The sequence below is a fragment of the Ruditapes philippinarum genome, unplaced genomic scaffold, assembly GCF_026571515.1.
Source record: "Ruditapes philippinarum isolate M1 unplaced genomic scaffold, ASM2657151v2 ctg2459_1_1_1_1, whole genome shotgun sequence".
Taxonomy (NCBI): domain Eukaryota; kingdom Metazoa; phylum Mollusca; class Bivalvia; order Venerida; family Veneridae; genus Ruditapes; species Ruditapes philippinarum.
The window spans coordinates 433-23,864 of record NW_026854349.1 but is presented as its reverse complement, the minus strand read 5'-3'; the positions used below and the strand labels follow the sequence as shown (position 1 = coordinate 23,864).

Below are 23,432 nucleotides of genomic sequence, written 5' to 3'. Positions count from 1 at the left end.
TAGGCTGCTTCCCTAAATTCTAACTAGCCTCTGTTTTCCCCAGTTTGGTCCTCAAAATTCCCCAGTCATTTGAAATTTCCCATAGAATTTAGAACAAAATTAAATGATGGTGTTGAATTAAGGTTTTTTACTGCCTTATTAGTATTTGCCTGTTCTATTTTGAAGAACTTGTTAAAAATTTGTGTTAAATTTGAGACCCCTTTTCCCAAAGTATGCCATAATCACGCATATTTTCCCCAAGAAAAAGGCTGAGGCCCTTTCCCCAAAAATGGTGTTTTGGCCCTGACAATATACAGGATCTCTATGCCATTATTACTTAAATTTTATATAATTTGTGAATTGATAATATTTTGCTTGTTATTACCTCCCTTAGATGTAGCATATGTTAGAATTTTCACCCTGTTTGACTTATTACCAGTGTTATGAAATTAAAATAATAGAAAATTAGGTTATCATAGCTATAATGCAAGGATTTAAAAATGTTTTCAGAAAAAAAAGTTAGTTTTTAACTTGATTTTAAACATATAATTAGTTGATTATATAAATCAGTAAATGTACAATGTTATTGTTAAAAGCTGCAGAGCTGCAGTAATGGTTCTGTTCAAACATAAATAACTATTGATTTTTTCAAGGCTTTTAAAAGCTGCATAAATAAAATTACAAATTCATGTTTGTAAGTTGTTTTTTTTCTTGAAAACATATAGATCTCTAATTATTTTTTTTATTATAAACAAGTTCAAAGAACACCAGCCCATTTATATGGAATAAATAAAACTTGATTGGTTAAATGAGCCGTGTCATGACAAAACCAACATAGTGCGTTTGCAACCAGCATGGATCCAGACCAGCCTGCGCAGTCTGATCAGGATCCATGCTGTTCGCTATCGGTTTCTCTACTTGTAAAAGGGTTTGTAAGGGAACAGCATGGATCCTGATCAGCTGGTCTGGATCTATGCTGGTCTCAAACCCATTATGTTGGTTTTGTTGTGTCACGGCTCAAATGATTGTGGACATTGTCTACACTTAACGGGAACCGAGATGACTCTGATATGATAATGGTCGCGCTTGTTCATTATTTTCATCCGAGCTATTTTTAGCTCGACTATACGAAGTATATGGAGAGCTGTCCTACTCGCCCTGGCGTCGGCGTCCGCATCCAGATTTTAGATAAAAGTTTTGGTGCAGTAAAATATTTTTCACTATAACTTTGTCATTTCTTAAGGTATCAACTTCAAACTTCAAATATATGTTCCTTATCACCAACCACATCTTATGTGACAAGGTTCATAACTCTAGCACCAATATTTTCAGATTTATCTCCCCTTGAACTTAGAATTTTCCTTAAAAAATACCATTTTTTTACTGATACTTCTTTATTTCTTAAGGGATAAACCTCATACTTCAAATATATGTACCTTATCATCATCCCCATCTTATGTGACAAGGTTCATAACTCTAGCACCAATATTTTCAGATTTATCTCCCCTTGAACTTAGAATTTTCCTCAAAAAATACTATTTCTTACTGTTTCTTCTTTGTTTCTTAAGGGATCGACCTCATACTTCAAATATATTTACGTTATCATCATCCCCATCTTATGTGACAAGGTTCATAACTCTAGCACCAATATTTTCAGATTTATCTCCCTTTGAACTTAGAATTTTCCATAAAAAATATTATTTTTTACTCTAACTTATTTATTTCTAAAGGGATCAACTTCATACTTCAAATATATTTACGTAATCATCATCCACATCTTATGTGACAAGGTTCATAACTCTAGCACCAATATTGCAAGAATTATCTCCCCATAAACTTAGATTTATTTACTAGAAAAATGTTATTTTTTATTTTAACTTTTTCATTTTTAAAGGTATCTACCTCAAACTTCAAATACTTATACCTTATCATTAATTGCATTTTATGTGACAATGTTCATAACTCTTGAAGCAATATTTACAGATTTATCTCTCTTTGAACTTAGGGTTTTCTTTAAGAAATATAATAACTTCTTTACTTTTAAAGGTATCTACTTCAAACTTCAAATATATATTTCTTATCATTACACAAATGTTGTGTGGCAAGATCCATAACTCTAGCATGACTATTTCTATAATTATTCCCCTTGATATTGGAATTTATGTTAACAAATGTTATTTTTTTACTAAAACTTAATAGGTAATTACACATAATTGATTTTTCTTTCATAGTTTTGTCCTCCTTACTGCGTCCAGTATTTTATTAGTCGAGCTTCGCTGTCTCCTGTGACAGCTCTTGTTCTTTCTTCTGTCTATCAAAAAATAAGTTTGTCCTTAATATATTCCTGGAAGATATTTTTAGTGTATTGCGATACTTTCCCGCTATATCGATACATTGGGAGGTGAAATATGTATTGCATTGAGATATAATTTTATTTATTGCAATTTGTAACTTTATTATGATGCGAGGACAGGGCAGATGTCCTCAGGGCAGATCGTGATGCATCACCTCTTGAAAAGGACTCCTTTTCACTTTAAATTGTCTTCATTTTCAGGTGTTTTATAAATATGAATTCATGTAAGTTTTTTTGCTGAATTTTTTGGACTAAATTGTTGAATAAAATAATATCCTGTTTGCCAAAGGTTCACATAATATAATTTTATTCAACTTGTTCAATAAATTCAGTATTGAACTTACTTACACTCATTCAATATCTTCCATTTATTCATTTTGTTAATTGATAACATATATTTCTTGGCAGTGAGGAGGAAATTTAAGGGAGAAATTTTCCAATTCAAGGGACAGTATTCATTCTGCCTATATGTCTGTCTAAAACTAGTGGAGTTTTATTGTTATTACCTCCCTTAGATGTAGCATATGAACATTAGAGTTTTCACCCTGTCTGACTTGGCTACCTGTTATGAAATTAAAATAAAAGAAAATTAGGGAATGCTATAGCTATAATGTAAGGATGTAAAAAAAAAGAAAAGAATCAATTAGTTTTAAACTTGATTGTAAACATATAATTAGTTGTTTATAAAAATATGTAAGTTGTTAAGTGCTTTAGTGGAGCTGCAGAGCTGCAGTGATATTGTTTTTTTCTTAATATAGAAACTTTTTCAAGGCTCATTAAAGCTGCAATATTCTCCTTAAGCTATTTTCCTGCATTGGATATAATTTCACCTGAAATAGAGGTATTTAAGTATCTTTCATCAATCAATTTGCTATCTATTTCATGTCAATCTCTTACCACACCCCGTAAACAGTTTTTTCAACTCTGTAAAATATATTAAACAACCTTTCTAAAGCTTAAAGCAGCAGGCCTCAAGAAGATAACATAAACTCTACTGTCTTAATACTAATATATCAAAATTCCTCTTCAAAAATATTATAAAGTAGAAAGAAATCGAAATGACACTCCAAAACATTCATATTTTAACATAATTGCTTTGAAAATAAACAGTTTGCTTTTCTGCCAATGGGAAAAACCTTCTTTTATTATACTGCGGAATTCTTTCATCCGAGATTTTTTCTAGTTACACGTGTATAGGACAATGTGGCGATGTGTGGTCCAGAATGCATGGAATCCAGGGCAACGTATTAAACATTAAGGGAAACTTATAACTGCTTTAATTTGTTTTGATATTATTTGTGTTGCCTTGAAAAGGCGACATAGGGGTTACTTTCCTCGGCAATGATGGCGTCACCTTAACCTTGTCCGGAGTATAAGTCTGTCACTATAAGTTGGATTGACTCCAACCTTAATATGCATGCTTCTTATAATGACCCAAAGTGCAGTGCACAAGAATCGTTACTCTGCACTTCTTAATTTTTGAGTTATTGCCCTTTGTTAATTTTCATACTTTATTTTTGTCCGGGCCATTACTCCTAAATTATAAAAGCTATGGACTTTAAACTTCATATGATGATAGATATCATTAAAAAGAAGTGCAGTGCACAAGGACCAGTACTCTGCACTTCTTATTTTGTGAGTTATTGCCCTTTGTTAATTTTCATACTTTATTTTTGTCTGAGCCATTTCTCCTAAATTATAAAAGCTATGAACTTGAAACTTCATAGGATGATAGATATCATTGAGAAGAAGTGCAGTGCACAAGAACAGGTACTGTGCCCTTCTTATTTTGTGAGTTATTGCCCTTTGTTAATTTTCATACTTCATTTTTGTCCAGGCCATTTCTCCTAAATTATAAAAGCTATGGACTTGAAACTTCATAGGATGATAGATATCATTGAGAAGAAGTGCAATGCACAAGAACAGGTACTGTGCCCTTCTTATTTTGTGAGTTATTGCCCTTTGTTAATTTTCATACTTTATTTTTTGTCCAGGCCATTTCTCCTAAATTATAAAAGCTATGGACTTGAAATTTCGTAGGATGATAGATATCATTGAGATGCAGTGCACTGCACAAAAACTGTTACTCTCTACCCCATGATTTTTGAGTTGCAGTGTTTCAGAAGAAAATGCCTAAGTGACAGCTATTTTATTCACAAGGTGACACATCTGACACACGGAGTTCTAGTTAGTAATTTGTGGCACTAAAAATTATAACATATAAATTACATCATATATATTCGATTATATGATAGGGACCTACACAATGACAAAAATTGATATAAGACCCCAGATATTAGAATTTTTCCGAACCACTATTGTGGCTTGTGACCATGTTAACTCCTATTTGTATTGACTACTGCGTTAGTCACAATTAGCAGACCAAGCAACGGAAAAAACACGATATATTGACTGACACCAATGTCAACACTCTTTCTTCAATTAATATGTCAGTAATAATGAATTCACACATTTTATCGAACTAGATCAGTATTTACTGTCAACTTGAAATTTTATTTCTTTGTTTTCATTTTATCATCTGGAGGCCAGTGGCTTTAAGGACCCACATAATACACATTCAAAGAATCAATTACTTTTGACAGTTTGATAATTAAAAACCGAAACAGAAGCATGACTTTTGTGTCCTGTCAAAAAGTACATGCATTATATTGTGCCATTATTACTTCATTTTTCACATACCGGTGCCACTTTGTGACTATGTTAAAATGGTATTGCACGACTGTGCATATATTTTGACGACTGCATATATTTTGACGTGATGTAATTTGCGATATACAAACATTGTGTAAAAATGTGCTCAAAGTTAGCATTATACGGTAGGGGTGTCAATGGAAAAAGACTCCTTTTCACTTTAAATGGTCTTTATTTTGGTGTTTGATGTAAGTTCATTACGGAATTTATTGAACTTGTTGAATGAAATATTATATCCTCTTTGCCAGAGGCTCACGTTATATGATTTTATTAAACTCATTCAATAAATTCAGTATTGAACTTACACTCATTCAATATCCTCCATTTATTCAGTTTGTTAACCTAATTGGTAGCCATAAGGAGGAAAAAGAAATTTCCCAATTTAAGGGACAGTATTCTGCATAATTTGGTGGAGTTATTGTTATTACCTCCCTTAGATGTAGCATATGTTAGAATTTTCACCCTGTTTGACTTGGTTATCTGTAATAAAATGAAAATATGAGAAAATTAGGTAATGAAAGGTATTATGCAAGGATGTAAAAATGTTTTCAGAGAAAATTTAGTTAGTTAGAAACTTGATTGTAAACATATAATTTGTTGTTTATATTAATGTGTAAATCAAACTTGAAAAGATATAAGAATAGTCTTGTTAACTGCAGCGCTGCAGTATCATAATAGTCTTTACTAGTCTCTAGTGTTCAATTGACTAAGACTCTTTTGATGGCATTATTAATATGCTGTAATAGTATCTGAAAAACTAACATTGTAGATTGGTTATAATTAGGCATGAAGGTGATGTACTGAATCTTTGATATTAACCCTTTCATGAAAAATGGCTGTAAATTTCATGGAAAAGCCTCCTGTTACAAGTTCAAACTGCTAGCCTATGAAACTATGAAAAATGCTTCAATACTAATCAAACTTGGCACAAATGTTGACTTGACCATTGCCTTTGTAATGACATGCTTAGTCTTAAATTTCCTGTTACCATGGCAATGACAGGACATCTCAAAATTGCCAAAAATCACTATTTTGTGTTGATATTTTTGCGACGGACGCCCCCTCAGGCGCGTTCAGAGCTTAGTCATCTACACATGGGATTTCGTTGGCTACACTCGCGCAATGTGTCCTAAACCAATTAACAGCCCAAGAAATAGTACATGAATTTGATCCTTCAAAACTCCCATACTTTATCTGGATATCTTAATGTCTTCCATATTTAGCCTTTTCAATTTCAAATTAAGTTATCCAAGTTAAAATATGAACGTATATTATTGATAAAAACGTTGTAGTCCCGTAGTATTATTGCGCAATATGCAAATTACTGCTGAAACGATTTACCGCTGTCGAAAAAGTAGGACAGCAAATTATACTTCAATAAAGGTGTAACCTCTGAGTTCCAAGACATTATTAGTAGGAAATAAATATTTCTACATTATACAAAACATTATTATTAACAAATCAAAAGTTTTTCGTGACTCTAGGATAACTCGCGCATTAATAAAAGAAGAACTATTTTCGTGACTCATACCGCGGGTTTAGCTGAATATTCAGCAGTTATTAATATATTAGATACAGTACAATGGCTAGTATGAATATCTATTTTTGAAAATGCATGTAAGACACTTTACCGCCATGTAGTCTTTCATGGTAAGGAAGTTATAATATCATTTCTACTTCCGATTCTTGTGGTTTGTTTACATATTTTACTAGGTCATGATATGAGTTAACCTTCGCTATTCTAAAAATAGATTCTGCTTCACCTGTTCTGATTTTTGGACAGGCGATTAGGAAGTACACATTAAACATGTAATTAATAAACCAGCGGATTGTAATGCAATACTTTTAGAAATGCTATACAATTGTAAGAAGCAAACAAGTTGAAAATGGAATTTTAAGTGTGAAGTTGAAAAGGACAACTAAACACTGTAGTGCTTAAGTGACATTTAAATTAAAATAAAAACGATGTGCTCTGGCCTCTACATCTTTACCTTGTAAATAAAAAAAATGTAAGAAATACACTATTAATTGCTGATGATTTTAACCAATTTTTTTTAATGAGACATATCCAAGAGAAATAAAAATACAAATGACTTATATTTTATTGTCTGTATGCCCACTATGATATAACACGAAGCAATTCTAAATAGCATTCTCAAATGTATAATGTATTATGTTTGAAGTTTATTTGCCTGGATTTATTCTAGAAATATTTCGTTGATAGTTTTTTTTCTATTTACATATCATTTCTTAGAATAAATCGATAAGGACACTGATTTACAAGTTTGACCAGAGTTTTTAGGCATAAATTTCATTCTGTATTTAAGTGCTTGAAAGTAGAAAATCTGAATTATATCAATTTAGGACACAAAATATATTGCTCTACAAATATCGAACTTGTATGGAACAAATTTTCTCTGTTATATATTTTGTGTTTTGTTTTTGTTTTGTTTTGTTTTTTCTAAAAGAAGCCTTAATTAATGTCTCTCCGGTTGCATGTCCGTCGCATTCAGTGCTGCAGCACTTTGATTTATAAAGTGATGCAACTTCTCAAAGGCAAAGGCTTTTCAGAGTTGGTTACACATTACCTTACGATCGACCTTGGGCCAATTTTTAGCTCTCAATAGTCCAAAATTTTCTTGTCAGGAAGGTTGTTTTAATGATTTCTAGGTCAAGTTCGAATATGGGACATCTACGGTCAAAAACTAAGTCACAGGAGCTATAAATAGAAAAATCTTGCTAACACTTTGGTGGCTTCAGTTTTGGTCCAAATATTCTGGAAATTTGTCAGGAAGGTTGTTTTGATAATGATAAGGTCAAGTTTGAAGATGGGTTATCTTCGGTCAAAAACTAGGTCACAGGAGCTAAAAATAGAAAAAAAATTTCGGACCACTTTTGTGACACGTGACCATGTTAACTGAATTATCTTCTCCTATCTGTATTGACTACTGCGTTAGTAACATAGTAGATCAAGTAAAGGAAAAACACGATATATTGACACTGAGTGTCAACATTCTTTCTCCAATTAAGATGTCAGTAATATAATGAATTCACACAGATCAGTATTTACCATTTACTTGAAATTTTATTTCTTTGTTTTCATTTTACCATCTGGAGGCCAGTGGCTTTAATACACATTCAAAGAATCAATTACTTTTGTCAGTTTTAAATCAAATGTCTAGAAATGATTAAAATGCAAACAGAAGTATGTGACCAGTGTTAAAAAATACATGCATAACACTTTGCCATTATAACTTCATTTTTCACATATCCGTTCAACTTTTGTGACTCTGTTTAAACAGTATTGCACGACTGTGCATGTATTATGATGTGATCTTTTTCCATTGACACGCCTACTGTATAATGCTAACTTTGAGCACATTTTTACACAATGTTTGTATATCACAAATTACATCACTACAGAAGCGTCCTGGTGCCAATTTAACATGTTCTATAAAAAAACATAACTCCTACGTAGGAGATAAAAAAGCCTTATTAGGAGGTTATTACTCCGACATAAGACTTTATAAGTCCTACGTAGGTTCTACATAGGAGTTATAAACTCCTAATTAGGCATTTTTATCTCCTACGTAGGAGTTATCTTTTTTTATACGCCCGTTTGAAAAACGGGACATATTATGGGAACGCCCCTGGCGGGCGGGCGGGCGGGCGGCGTCCAATTTTGTCCGGAGCTTATCTCCTACATGTATGGAGGGATTTTAATGAAACTTCATAGAAATGTTCACCACTATGAGGAGCAGTGTCGCGCACATGAACCAGGTCTCTAGGTCAAAGGTCAAGGTCACACTTAGAGCTCATTGAAAAATGCTTGTCCGGAGCAAAACTTCCACATGTATAGAGGGATTTCAATATTACTTGGCACAAATGTTCACCATTGTGAGGCGGAGTGTCGCGTGCAAGATTCAGGTCCTTGCGGCCAAGGTCAAGGTCACACATAGAGGTCAAAGTTCAGATAAAAATATGAAGATGTGTATATGGACCATTTAGTCATCATTTATTGAGGGATTGTAACACAAATGGTCATTATCAAGACTATGGCTGTGATACATATAATTTAGGTCAATATATACAAGGTCAAGGTCACTAAAGATGATGAAATATCCAGATTTTGTCCGGAGCATATCTCCTACATGTATGGAAGAATTTTTATAATACTTTATGGAAATGTTCACCACCATGATATGTATTGCTCCATGCATGATCCTTGTCTCCAGGTCAAAGGTCAAGTTCACACTTAGAGCTCATTGAAAAACGCTTGTCCGGAGCAAAACTTCTACATTCATAGGGGGATTTCAATATAACTTGGCACAAATGTTCACCATTGTGAGGCTGAGTGTCGCATGCAAAATTCAGATCCCTGCGACCAAAGTCAAGGTTACACATAGAGGTCAAAGTTCAGATAAAAATTTGAAGATGGTTATAGGGACCATTTAGTCATCATTTATTGATGGATTGTAGCACAAATGGTAACTATCATGACTACAGGTGTGACACATTTAATTTAGGTTAATATTTGCAAGGTCAAGGTCACTGGAGATGATTAAATATCCAGATGTTGTCCGGAGCATATTTTCTACATGCATGGAGGAATTTTAATGTTACTTTATAGAATTGTTCACCACCATGAGACGTAGTGCCCTGCACATGAACCAAGTCTCTAGGTCAAAGGTGAAGGTCACAGTTAGAGCTCATAGAAAAACGCTTGTCTGGAGCAAAACTTCTACATGCATAGAGGGATTTCAATATAATTTGGCACAAATGTTCATCATTGTGAGGCTGAGTGCCGTGCATAAAATTCAGGTCCCTGCGACCAAGGTCAAGGTCACACATCCTGTGCATATCTTCCCTACTGATTTGTTTTAAGGTTCATTTAACAACACAGTGCCAAGGATAAAAACTTGCTTGCTAGATAACACTTATCCATAATGCCCCCATCTCCATCTAAAGCTTTCGTAAACGGGCTTATTTTGTGACTATGGCACCCTTGTTATAGAACATGTTAAATTGGCACCAGGACACTTTCGTAGTGATGTAATTTGTGATATACAAACATTGTGTAAAAATGTGCTCAAATTTAGCATTGTAGGGTAGGCGTGTCAATTGAAAAAGACTCCTTTTCACTTTACAACCCTCCTACCTCTCAAAACCATGTAAACTGTAGTATTTTTCATTTTAAACATGTTTTAATAGTACATGCTGTTAATTCAATTACATTCATCTCCAACAAAAAATAAAAAAATGCAAAATAATTCTATTAAACTCATTCAATAATTTCAGTATTGAACTTACACTCATTCAATATCCTCCATTTATTCAGTTTGTTAACTTAATTGATATATTTTTTGGCAATGAGGAGGAAAGAGAAAATTTTCCAATTCAAGGGACAGTATTCAGTGGAGTTTTTTATTGTTATTACCTCCCTTAGATGTCGCATATGTTAGAATTTTCACCCTGTTTGACTTGGTTATCTGTAATAAAATAAAAAATATCAGAAAATTAGGTAATGAAAGGTATTATGTAAGGATGTAAAAATGTTTTCAGAGAAAATTTAGTTAGTTAGAAACTTGATTGTAAACATTTAATTTGTTGTTTATATTTATGTGTCAATCCCAACATTGTCGCCAATCTAATGAATCCATCATCTGCAGGGCTGCAGTGAATATATGGTACTTAAAGTCTTGAATGACTGAAAACATTTTTGATGGCTATATATGCTGTAATAGTATCTGAAACTATCATGCTGGATTGGTTATAATTAGACATGAAGATAATGTACTTAATCTTTGATATCAATCAATCGATATCCTATCTATTTCATGTCACACTCCTACCAAAGACCTTTTATAGCTTTTTCTACTATGTGAAAAAAACCTGGCAGTAGTGCTGTTATATTTTAACTGATGTAATGATGATCTTGTTTAACACTTATAGATTATAACCAAAGAATATACATTTAAAATGGTACATGTATGTTCAAATATTTATTATTCGTAATGTTTACTTATTTTCTCTCTTGAAATATAGTAGGAATTCTTGTATATTTTCAGGTGAGTTTGAGACCCCAGGGCTTGGTTTTCTAAGGCTGCATAGTACATTCCGACATGATCTGAAGATTTATGCCTCTGATGAAGGAAGAGTTCAAATGACAGCTGCTGCGTTTACAAAGGTTTGTAACCTGACAACATTGCTTTTGTGGTTCATGACAGACATTATTGTAGTTCATGACAGATATTATTGTAGTTCATGACAGATATTATTGAAGTTCATGATGGACATAATTGAAGTTCATGACAGATATTATTGTAGTTCATGACATATATTATTGTAGTTCATGATGGATGTAATTGTAGTTCATGACAGGTATTATTGTAATTCATGATGGACATTATTGTAGGTCATTACATATATTATTGAAGTTCATGACAGATATTATTGTAGTTCATGATGGATATAATTGTAGTTCATGACAGACGACAGACATTATTGTAGTTCATGATGGACAGTATTGTAGTTCATGACAGCCATTATTGTAGTTCATGACAGATTATATTGTAGTTCATGACAGCCATTATTGTAGTTCATGACAGACATTATTGTAGTTCATGACAGACATTATTGTAGTTCATGACAGACATTATTGTAGTTCATGACAAAAATTATTATAATTCATGACAAACATATTGTTGTTCATATCAGACATTATTGTAGATCATGACAGACATAATTGTAGTTCATGACAGACATTTGTAGTTAATGACAGACATTATTGTAGTGTATGACAACCATGACTGTAGTTCATGACAGACATATTTGTAGTTCATGACGGACATATTTGTAGTTCATGTAGACATATTTGTAGTTCATGACACACATTATTGCAGTTCATGACAAACATGACTGTTCATAGTCATGATGGTTATTATTTTAATTCATGACAGGCATTTTTGTAATTCATACGTCATTGTAGTTCATGATGAACATTATTATAATTCATGACAAACATTATTGTTCATTTTAGTTCATGACAGACAATATTGTAATTCATGACAGACATTATTGTAGTGCATTAAGGATATAAACCTTTAGCTTATGTGAGTTTGTGCATGTGTCTGTCAGGAAAGCATAAAAGTATGACCTTGAACAGTGCCAATATGACATAACAACTTGACCAAATAAAAACAATAAGATAAAACAAAATATAGAAAGCTTAAATGAAGTTTATACTTGAAAAATTGTTTTAAAAGTCTTTAATTTTCCAGGGATTATTGGCTTTAGAAGGAGAGTTGACACCTATTCTTGTTTCCATGGTGAAGAGTGCCAACACTAATGGTCTATTGGACAAGGAAGGGGAAACATCAAAATATCAACATGTGTAAGTAAAAGATAGTCTTACTCTTTCTGGCAAATAAATTAGTTTAGATTTTTAGCTCCAGTTTTGAAGAGCGTGTCATATGTTGTCCCAACCGTAAGCATTGGCTGTAGTTAATCTTTTTGGTTATGTTTAAGTTTAACTTCGATACTTATAAAACTATTTTATTGAATATTTACATGTTAATGCACTTTGATGACTTTTTTCCAGCCACGCCCACCGTAAGGTCAAAGGTCAAGGTCCCTGGGACCTGTAAAAGAAAATTTAATACAATTGGTTATGAAAGCAAAGTACATAAACCTATGAATGTATAACCACCTAAAGTTCTACCTGCCACATCAATTTTCAGGTCATAAGGTCAGAGGTCAAGGTCTCTAGGGTCTGTACTAAAATTCAAATGTTCATAAAAGCAAAGTGCATTTACCTAGGAACTTCAAAATTTGTATATAGATGCATCTTGATGAGATTTAATTGTCAAGCATATTTTAGGTTGTCCTGGGAATTTAAAGGTTAAAATGTAAAAGGTTTAAGTCAAAGGTAACTGTAGTAAGAAAACACAATGAATGAGTTTTACCTGTCAAGCTCATTTTGGGTCAAAAGTTTAAAGGTCAAGGTTACTAGGACACGCAGTAAGTAAAAGTTAAAGTTCCATTTTCTCAGAAACTGTTAAAGCTATTCACTTAAAACTTTTGATTATCCCCCTATTCCAATATCTTCATAAATTGCTTGAAAAACCATCAGATATATTCCTTCAAACTTAAAATATTTGTTTACTATTAAGTGCTGGTATTTCCCTCATCAGCTAGAAAAATAAAATGTATAATGCTAGATATAGAAATAAAAAAAGTATGTTGTTAGAAAAAGATAGAAAAATCTGTAATGCTAGATAAAGAAATAAATAAAAAAAATGGTGTAATGCTAGATATAAGAAATAAAATAAAAACTAAGTTATGCTAGATAAAAATGAATAAAGAATACGTCTAGTGATATGGAAAAAAATATGTGTAATGCTAAACATGGAAAAAATACTGTTTAATGCTGGAAATAGAAATAAAAAAGTGTAATTCTAGATTGATATAAGAAATTAAAAAAATGTGTAGTGCAAGATAATATTTTTTTAGAATATGTGTAATGATATGAATATAAAAAAAAAATTGTAATGCTAAATATTAAAATAAATTTTATGTAAAATACTAGTTGTAGAAAAAAAATGTGTTATACTAGATATAGAAATTTTTAAAAAAAGTGTTGTGCTAGATAAAAGAAAAAAAAAGTGTCATGCTAGATTTATAAATAAAACCTGTGTAATGTTTGGCATAGAATTTTTTTTTAAAAATATGTTTTTTAGATACAGAAATATAAATATGTGTAAAACTGGGCATAATTATGCTCCCCGAAAAAATTTCGGGGGAGCATATAGTCGCCGCCTTGTCCGTCCGTCCGTCCGTCCGTCTTTCCGTCCGTCCGTCCGTCCGTCCGTCCGTCCCCTTTTCTTGTCCGGGACATAACTTTGAAACAACAAGAGGTATCAACATGAAACTTTGTAGGTAGATAGATCTCATTGAGTAGAAGTGCAGTGCACAAGAACCGTAACTCTGCCTTGCCTAATTTTTGAATTATTCCCCTTTGTTTATTTTTACACTTTGAACTTTGTCCGGGACATAACTCTAAAAGTATAAGAGGTATCAACATGAAACTTTGTAGGTAGATAGATCTCATTGAGTAGAAGTGCAGTGCACAAGAACCGTAACTCTGCCTTGCCTAATTTTTGAATTACCCCCCTTTGTTTATTTTACACTTTGAACTTTGTCCGGGACATAACTCTAAAAGTATAAGAGGTATCAACATGAAACTTTGTAGGTAGATAGATCTCATTGAGTAGAAGTGCAGTGCACAAGAACCATAACTCTGCCTTGCCTAATTTTTGAATTATCCCCCTTTGTTTATTTTACACTTTGAACTTTGTCCGGGACATAACTCTAAAAGTATAAGAGGTATCAACATGAACCTTTGTAGGTAGATAGATCTCATTGAGTAGGTGTGCAGTGCACAAGAACCGTAACTCTGCCTTGCCTAATTTTTGAATTACCCCCCTTTGTTTATTTTACACTTTGAAATTTGTCCGGGACATAACTCTAAAAGTATAAGAGGTATCAACATGAAACTTTGTAGGTAGATAGATCTCATTGAGTAGAAGTGCAGTGCACAAGAACCGTAACTCTGCCTTGCCTAATTTTTGAATTATCCCCCTTTGTTTATTTTACACTTTGAACTTTGTCCGGGTGATAACTCTAAAAGTATATGAGATATCAACATGAAACTTTGCAGGTAGATAGATCTCATTGAGTAGGTGTGCAGTGCACAAGAACCGTAACTCTGCCTTGTCTAAATATTGAATTATCCCCCTTTGTTTATTTTACACTTTGAACTTTGTCCGGGACATAACTCTAAAAGTATAAGAGGTATCAACATGAAACTTTGTAGGTAGATAGATCTCATTGAGTAGGTGTGCAGTGAACAAGAACCTTAACTCTGCCTTGCCTAATTTTTTAATTATCCCCCTTTGTTTATTTTTACACTTTGAACTTTGTCCGGGACATATTTCTTAATGTATAAGAGATATCAACATGAAACTTTGTAGGTAGATAGATCTCATTGAGTAAGTTTGCAGTGCTCAAGAACTGTAACACTGTCTTGCCTACTTTTGTAGTTATTGCCCTTTGTTCATTTTGACACTTTGAACTTTGTCCGGGACATTACTCTAAAATTATAAGAGATATCAACATGAAACTTTGTAGATAGATAGGTCTCATTGGGTGGAAGTGCAGTGCTTAAGAATCATTACTCTGCCTTGCCTTATTTTGAAGTAATTGCCCTTTGTTTATTTTTACTTTTTGACTTTTGTCCTGGACATTACTTTAAAACTATTAGAGATATCAACATGAAACTTTGTAGGTAGCTAGATATAATTGGATAGAACTGCAACGCTTCAAGAACCTAAACAAAGCCTGGTCTAATTTTGGAGTTATTGCCCTTTGTTCATTTTTTTTATACTTTCCTGTGTCCAGAACCTTCTCGGGGAGCATCACCCGGTTCAACCGGTTCTTGTTTTTTTATGCCACCGCAGCATCTGCGATGCGGTGGCATATAGCGATTCACCTGTGTGTTTGTTTGTGTGTGTGTGTGTGTGTGTTATATAGATTATATAGTGAACTTAAAAAATCTTCTTGTGAAAAACCACTAGTCCAATTTCAACCAAACTTGGCAGGATTGATCCTTGGGTGAAGGGCTTCCAAAGTTGTTCAAAGAATTTCATTCCATACAGAAATCTGGTTGCCATGGCAACCAAAAGGAATTATAAGAATAAATTTAAAAAATCTTCTTGTAAAGACCCAAAAGGCCTAGAGCTTAGATATTTTGCATAAGGCATTGTCTGGTAGACCTCTACCAAGATTGTTCAAATTATAGCCCTGGGGTCAAAATCGGCTCCGCCCCGGGGGTCATTGATTTTCACTATATGTACATATAGCAAAACCTTAAAATACCTTCTTGTAAAGACCCAAGAGGCCTAGAGCTTAGATATTTTGCATAAGGCATTGTCTGGTAGACCCTTACCAAGATTGTTCAAATTATAGACCTGGGGTCAAAATCGGCCCCGCCCCGGGGGTCATTGATTTTCACTATATGTACATATAGCAAAAACTTAAAATACCTTCTTGTAAAGAGCCAAAAGGCCTAGAGCTTAGATATTTTGCATAAGGCATTGTCTGGTTGACCTCTACCCAGATTATTCAAATTATAGCCCTGGGATCAGAATCGGCCCCGCCCCGGGGGTCATTGGTTTTCCTTATATGTATATAGTAAAAACTTATACATGTAGTAAAAACTTTAAAAAAAATTCCTCTAGTAATTGACAAATGCTAGAGGTTAGATATTTTGCATGAAACATTATGTGGTCTTCTAGCAAGATTGTTTAAATTATAGCCCTGGGGTCAAAATTGCCTTTGCCCCGGGGGTCATTGATTTTCAATAAATATATATAGTAAAAAATTCAAAAAATCTTATTGTAGGAAGGCTTAGTGTTGTATTAATGCGGTGGCATAGCATTTTTCTCAAATGCAATCTTGTTTTAAAATGTGTATTACTAGATCTAGCAATAAAAAAAAGATATAAAAAAGTGTTACATTATAAAAAAAAAATGTGTATGAAAATAAGAAATCTGTATATCTGGTAAATCTGTATGAATATAATAAGGTAATTTGTTTTTTATACAGGTTACCTGAACACAAGTAAGTTACAAACTTGCAAGAAATAATTATTGTCACTAATTAGCCTGAACTGTACAGTGTAAGAAATTCAGATTTGAATCCACTAGGCTGGTCGGACTACCAGATTGGAATATTCACTAGCCCAAAAGACATTTAACTAGCACGATTCATTTGTTCAAAACAGTTGTTTATATTGCCTCTGAAAATATTGTAGCCTGGTCGGGCTTGTTACTGTGAAAAGAGGAGAAATTTAGTAGTCAGGGGGCTATCGGACTTCTGCTAATTTTGAACACTGACTGTATCTGTGTCATATGTTACATCTGCTCTTCATATTAAAAGATGACATACCACGACTTGCACTTTAGGATCTCTTTGAGAAAATTTATGTTTGTATCTATATGCGACTTTCGCATCTCTTCAAGAAAATCTATGACCTTGACTATATGCCTAAGTTTATTGATCTACCAGACAGGGTTTAGTCAAGCTATTAAACTTGTAATGTCAATTACATTAAAGCATTTATGATCCATTTGCACCATATAAAAACTGCTTTTATCTTTCACCTTTTCTATGCCTGGTTCCTTCGCCAGAACAGTTCAGCAAAGTTATTAAACTGTTATATAAAATTTGAGTTTATGATATAAGGTCTATTTTTAATGCCCCATTTGAACTTTTCTAAAACTGTGTCTCCTGTACATATATTAGTGTTGGGCCTGAAATTACAGTTCAACAAGTTTGACATTTTACAAATTTCCATAGATCCTAGATTCCATTAATGTAGCTCTGTCATTCCAGTTTGGGAATTTATTTCATAGACATTCCGGAAGAAAAAAAGTATAATGTATACCAGCCCAATGTTTGATGCATCGTCAAAACCCACAGGTACTGACTCCACTGAAGTACATTTAATGCATCAAATGAAGTATATATGTAACAAGTTAGCATGGGTTACCAAGGATGGTTTGATGAAGATATTCCGTAGAGAAAACACTGCATCGTCCTTTAATGCATCAATTTCACTGCTTATGTTATCTCGTCACCCAAGTGCAGTAACGGTTTAAGTCTGGAGTTAGCCAGTTATTTCACTAAGGTGACAATCTCTGCAAGATACATCTCAATATTTAACACCAGTAATCATGGTAATGTTTTTAGAAATTACACTTGCAAGATATTTACAGGGGTCATACTGTAGAATTCATTGCTTTTTCCTGGCTTGAACCCCCAGAGATCTCTTGGACTCCTCCTGCATGTTTTGTACTGGGTAATTTATTATCAAGAGTCTCTGCAATTTCATTTATTAAATTAATTAAATAGTCCTCTTCACCTTTTTGATGAATATTTTTGGTGAATATTTTTTTTATATGAATAGAGGAACATTTTTTCTTTAGTGTGAAAATTTCAATATTGACATTTAAAAATTTATGTCTATCTGTGTTGAAATAAGTCTATATATAGACACCCTTGTTATACCCCCGCACAACAAAGTTGTAAGGGGGGTATACTGGAATCAGCTTGTCCGTCCGGCCGTCCGTCCGGCTGTCCGTCGGTTTTTTCTTGTCCGCCCAATAACTTAAGATTCCTTTGACCCTTAGTCTTCATATTTGGCATGGAGGTTAGTCATGATTAGTAGATGACCCCTATTGATTTTGAGGTCACTAGGTCAAAGGTCAAGGTCACAGGGGCCTTGACTTCAAAAAGCTTGTCCGCCCAATAACTTAAGATTCCTTTGACCTACAGTCGTCATATTTGGCATGGAGGTTAGTCATGATTAGTAGATGACCCCTATTGATTTTGAGGTCACTGGGTCAAAGGTCAAGGTCACAGGGGCCTTGACTTCAAAAAGCTTGTCCGCTCTATAACTTAAGATTCCTTTGACCTACAGTCGTCATATTTGGAATGGAGGTTAGTCATGATTAGTAGATGACCCCTATTGATTTTGAGGTCACCAGGTTAAAGGTCAAGGTCACAGGGGCCTTGACTTCAAAACGCTTGTCCGCCCAATAACTTAAGATTCCTTTGACCCACAGTCTTCATATTTGGCATGGAGGTTAGTCATGATCAGTAGATGACCCCTATTGATTTTGAGGTCAAAGGTCAAGGTCACAAGGGCCTTGACTCCAAAAAGCTTGTCCGCCCAATAACTTAAGATTCCTTTGACCCACAGTCTTGATATTTGGCATGGAGGTTAGTCATGATTAGTAGATGACCCCTCTTGATTTTGAGGTCACCAGGTCAAAGTCAAGGTCACAGGGGCCTTGACTTCAAAAAGCTTGTCCGCCTAATAACTTAAGATTTCTTTGACCCACAGTCTTCATATTTGAAATGGAGGTTAGTCATGATTAGTAGATGACCCCTATTGATTTTGAGGTCAAAGGTCAAGGTCACAGGGACTTTGACTTCAAAAAGTTTGTCTGCCCAATAACTTTAGATTCCTTTGACCCACAGTCTTCATATTTGGCATGGGTGTTGATCATGATTAGTAGATGACCCCTTTTGATTTTGAGGTCACTGGGTCAAAGGTCAAGGTCATAGGGACTTTGACTTTAAAAAGTTTGTCCACCCATTAACTTAAGATTCCTTTGACCCACAGTCTTCATATTTGGCATGGATGTTGATCATGACTATAAGGTGACCCCTATTGATTTTGAGGTCACTGGGTCAAAGGTCAAGGTCACAGGGACCTTGACAAAAAAAGCTTTTCTTCTCAATTGTTAAAGAATGTCCTGTCCGCAATGTATTGATTTTGACATTTTCACATTTGAAGCATGTAGAATACATAACTTAGCAATGCACTGGCTTAGTAACCTCAGATTTGGCAGGGAGGTTGTCCTTGAGCTCTAAATGGCCACTGTTGATTCTGACAAAGTGGTATGCGGGGGTATTCACGCCATGATAGTGGCAGTTCTAGTTAATACTGTCACACACAACTAATTTTAGTTTTATCAGCAATACAGTGAACAACATCCTTATAACCCTCACTGTCACCAGTACCTAAAAGTTCAGTTTTACTGTCAATCTTTAATTTCACAACACCTTACACAATTTGTATGTACCCAAATGTGTCCATCTGTGGAGTATACAGTTGCCAGTTGCCAGTTTTTAAGCAACCATCTTAACTTACGATCACCATAACCATTTCCCAAAGCATTATAATTTCGTCCTGTTATTGCTGTAACAGGTTAATTATTCTTAAATTTTTATATAAGTTAACCTGTTTTTGCACTAAGGGGAGGATTAATTTATATTACTTGATTAATAACATATACTGTATGTATTTCATAATTTGACCAGTTTGTATTATCAACAGACCTCTATCCTAAGGTTGGATAGGGTTGCAGGTGGCTTAGGTCAAGTTCTAAACAATCTTTGGTGCCTCCCATGAATCTCTATTCATAGATGGGGTTTAAGGTCAACTGGGTCAAGTTCAAGGTCATTGAGACAATGGTTGGTATCTTCCATGAATCTCTACTCATAAATAGGATTTAAGGTCATGTTGAAAGTCACTTAGGCAATCAGGGGATAAGTGTGTTGTCCTCAGGGACAAGTGTGCTGTCCTCAGATGAAAGTTTGTTGTCCTCAGAGGATAAGTGTGATGTCCTTGGATAATAAATGTGCTGTCCTTAGGGGATAAGTGTGCTGTTCTCAGATGATAAGTGTGTTGTCCTCAGAGGATAAGTGTGATATCCTCAGATGATAAGTGTACTGTCCTCAGATGATAATTGTGCTGTCCTCATATGATAAGTGTACTGTCCTCATATGATAAGTGTGTTGTCCTCAGAGCATAAGTGTGCTGTCCTCAGAGGATAACTGTGCTATCCTCAGGGATAAGTGTGCTGTCATTAGATGAAAGTGTACTGTTCTCATATGATAAGAGTGTTGTCCTCAAGAATAATTGTGCTGTCCTCATATGATAGTGTGATATCCTCAGATGATAAGTGTGCCCACCTCAGATGATAAGTGTACTGTCCTCAAATGGTTCTTGTCACTCAGACAAACCTTGAGGCATGCAGCTGTAAGGGATAGAGGATTCTTAAAACTTTACTGCATGTTGCAATTATCCTGCAGTTGTTAGTTCAAGGAAAATATATATTTCATTGTACATAACTTTTAATGTTTCCTATTACTTGAACAAAATAGTTTCTATTTTGTTGTTTTACTCTTGTATTACAGTGTGAAGGAAAGGTTAATGGAGATTTTGAACCAAGACAGAGAATTTACGTCAGAAGATGAGGAAAGGGTAAAGTTGTCATTCTACTGTTTTAACAGTTAGAAGGTTGAAAAGTTGGGATGTTTTTTGGGAGGTGGGGGGTCGAAATGTTGTCTATCTACTGTTTCAACTGTAAGAAGTTTGAAAAGTGGGGGTGTTTTTTGTAGGGAGAGGGGGTCTTTCTTTCAAATATTGTCTTTCTACTGTTTAAACAATTAGAAGGTTGAAATAAAAGGTTTTTTGTTGTTGTTTTTTTTCTGAGTCCACATTTTTTATAACACTACATCATAATTTGAAGTATTTTAAAATATATCTACAATTACCAACAATTGGGTCAGTTTATCCCATATAATTATTGTGAGATAACTAGATAAACTTCCCATTTCATACAGAGACCTGGATGGACTGTATTTAACTTCTTTTTTTTAAAGCTTGTCTAGCTGTTTCAAAGAAAAAGTTAAGCTATTATATGATAGCTGCGGGGTCTTCAACCTTGTCATCATCATTATCATAGTTGTTGTCGTCGCCATGCAAAAACTTTAATGTAGCCCATCATTCAAACATTAAAAAAAGTTACCAAAGTGAAATGCTTGCTGATCATGACAAGGTGCAGTTGTTAGACAAGGGACATAATTCTGAATGCAATTTTTTTGGAGTATTGAAAGCTCCTTTATAATTTGGAATTTTTAGCAGATGAGAGTTGATACCACATGCGGTGCTTTTGTATGAATTTAAAAAATGTTGAATACTTCTCAAGTCACTTCTATGAAGTAGATATGGTAGCATAGATTGTATCACTGCTATTACCTGAATCTAAGTTTTTAAGCTTGTCTCTTTTTGCACAATGTTCCAAGTGAATTGGTCTAAAATGGAATCATATTTTACTATTTTCAAGTTATTTTTGTTTTTACAGTTAGCTCCAACAAAGAATACGTCACTGGTGAAGGCACTGGCGTTTATCAAGAATCCAAGACGGATGTGTGACCGTGTACATGACATGGTGAAAGAGATCACATCTAAAATAAAAACCCTCAAGATGGAGCTAAAAACTAGAGGTATGTAATGTTATACTTGTATTATTTTTGCTGCACTCATAGCTGTTTAGAGAAAATTTGAGTTGAAAGCTTTTTAAAGTCTTTTCCTTTTTAGGTCATTTTTGCATTAAAAATGATTATTCTTGAAGAATGATGTGAGTGAATTATCAGATAATTTACATACAAGTTATTAGTGCAGATCTACATTAAATGGTCAAAAAATTCTCGTAAAAAAATATTATACAGTTCAGTCATGTAAAAAAAAATCTCAGTGGAGTCTACTATATGTTCAGCAGTGAGCTAGCTGGGTATTTTGTCACATGAAAGATTTTAAAGTTTATGAAAGGATTTGAACTGGCAGTTATTAGGAAATTGCTGAGTCAGTGACCTAAGTCACAGAGTCCCTGTTTTACTTTAAGATGACAGGTGAAATCATGTTGACTGTATTTGCAGGGGGAGTGGGGATGGTGGCAGAGGGTTACACTGTTAAGGTTATATGGCGATTTTCCAGCATTACTGATGGAGGAAGACCGCTGGTGACCCTCTGTGTATTGTTTCACACCGCCTTCCGTAAGGTTGTAGAGAGATTCTTTTGACACGTTCTAACATCTATACATCTTTCTATAATTTTTTCTTTCAGATCTGAAACTTTACCATGGGGAATCATGGGAATTATTGATCCGACGCTGGGCCAAGTTAGAGAAAGATTTTAAGCTGAAGACGGAGAACTATGACATAAGCAAGATACCCGATATTTACGACTGTATAAAGTACGACCTACAGCATAACCAGAAGACATTACAGTTTGACAGAGCGGAGGAACTGTTTCTGTGTTCTAAGGCTCTCGCAGATATTGTAATACCTCAGGTGGGTGAAGCTAGGCTAATATGTAACCCTTTTTTGTACTTTGTAAAATGTAACCCTTTTTTGTACTTCGGGAAATTTTGCTGTTTTATGTATAGTATAGTATAGTATAGTATTAGTTATAAAGATTTTTGATAGGTTATATGGCCCTATTGGAAATATAACCCAAGCTCAGAGCTGCCAGGCAAGGGTTATATTGCAAACAACGGTTTATATACAGCAGAAATATTAACAATGAATTTATAATACAGCAATTCTAGATAATTAATACTATACTAAAATATATTCAATACAATTTTTTTTTTAAGAAAAAAACTGAGATTTTTCAAAATTTGACTGGCCCCCCCCCATTTACAAAAATATGTAAACTATGTTTATCCAATGAAAAGCGACTTTTACAACATGCAGTATTATAAAACAAGTCATTTAATTTTTATATTCAAAAATATGTAAGTAATAGGAGGGGGAGATCAAAAATCCAAAAAACAGAAAATGCCCCCAAAATAAATAAAATTTCCCCTTTTTTTTAATTTGAAAATTTTTGTGGTCAAAAATTTTTTTGGATAAGTTATTTACACTGTATTTAAAAAATTTAATTAAAAAATTTTCAGAATTTTACACAGTG

At 33.9% G+C, this 23,432-nt stretch overlaps 1 protein-coding gene across 1 annotated transcript in view; it reads left to right on the top strand.

The window, feature by feature from the left end:
* LOC132739898 (inositol hexakisphosphate and diphosphoinositol-pentakisphosphate kinase 2-like) overlaps positions 1-22,810 on the top strand; it is a gene marked incomplete at its 3' end in the record, with an annotated part of 64,903 nt that extends 42,093 nt beyond the window's left edge. The window contains 5 exon segments of the mRNA XM_060727732.1: positions 11,113-11,231; positions 12,325-12,437; positions 20,873-20,939; positions 21,823-21,964; positions 22,584-22,810. Of these exon segments, the coding sequence (XP_060583715.1) occupies positions 11,113-11,231; positions 12,325-12,437; positions 20,873-20,939; positions 21,823-21,964; positions 22,584-22,810 (668 nt within the window).
* Positions 22,811-23,432: the final 622 nt, after the last annotated feature.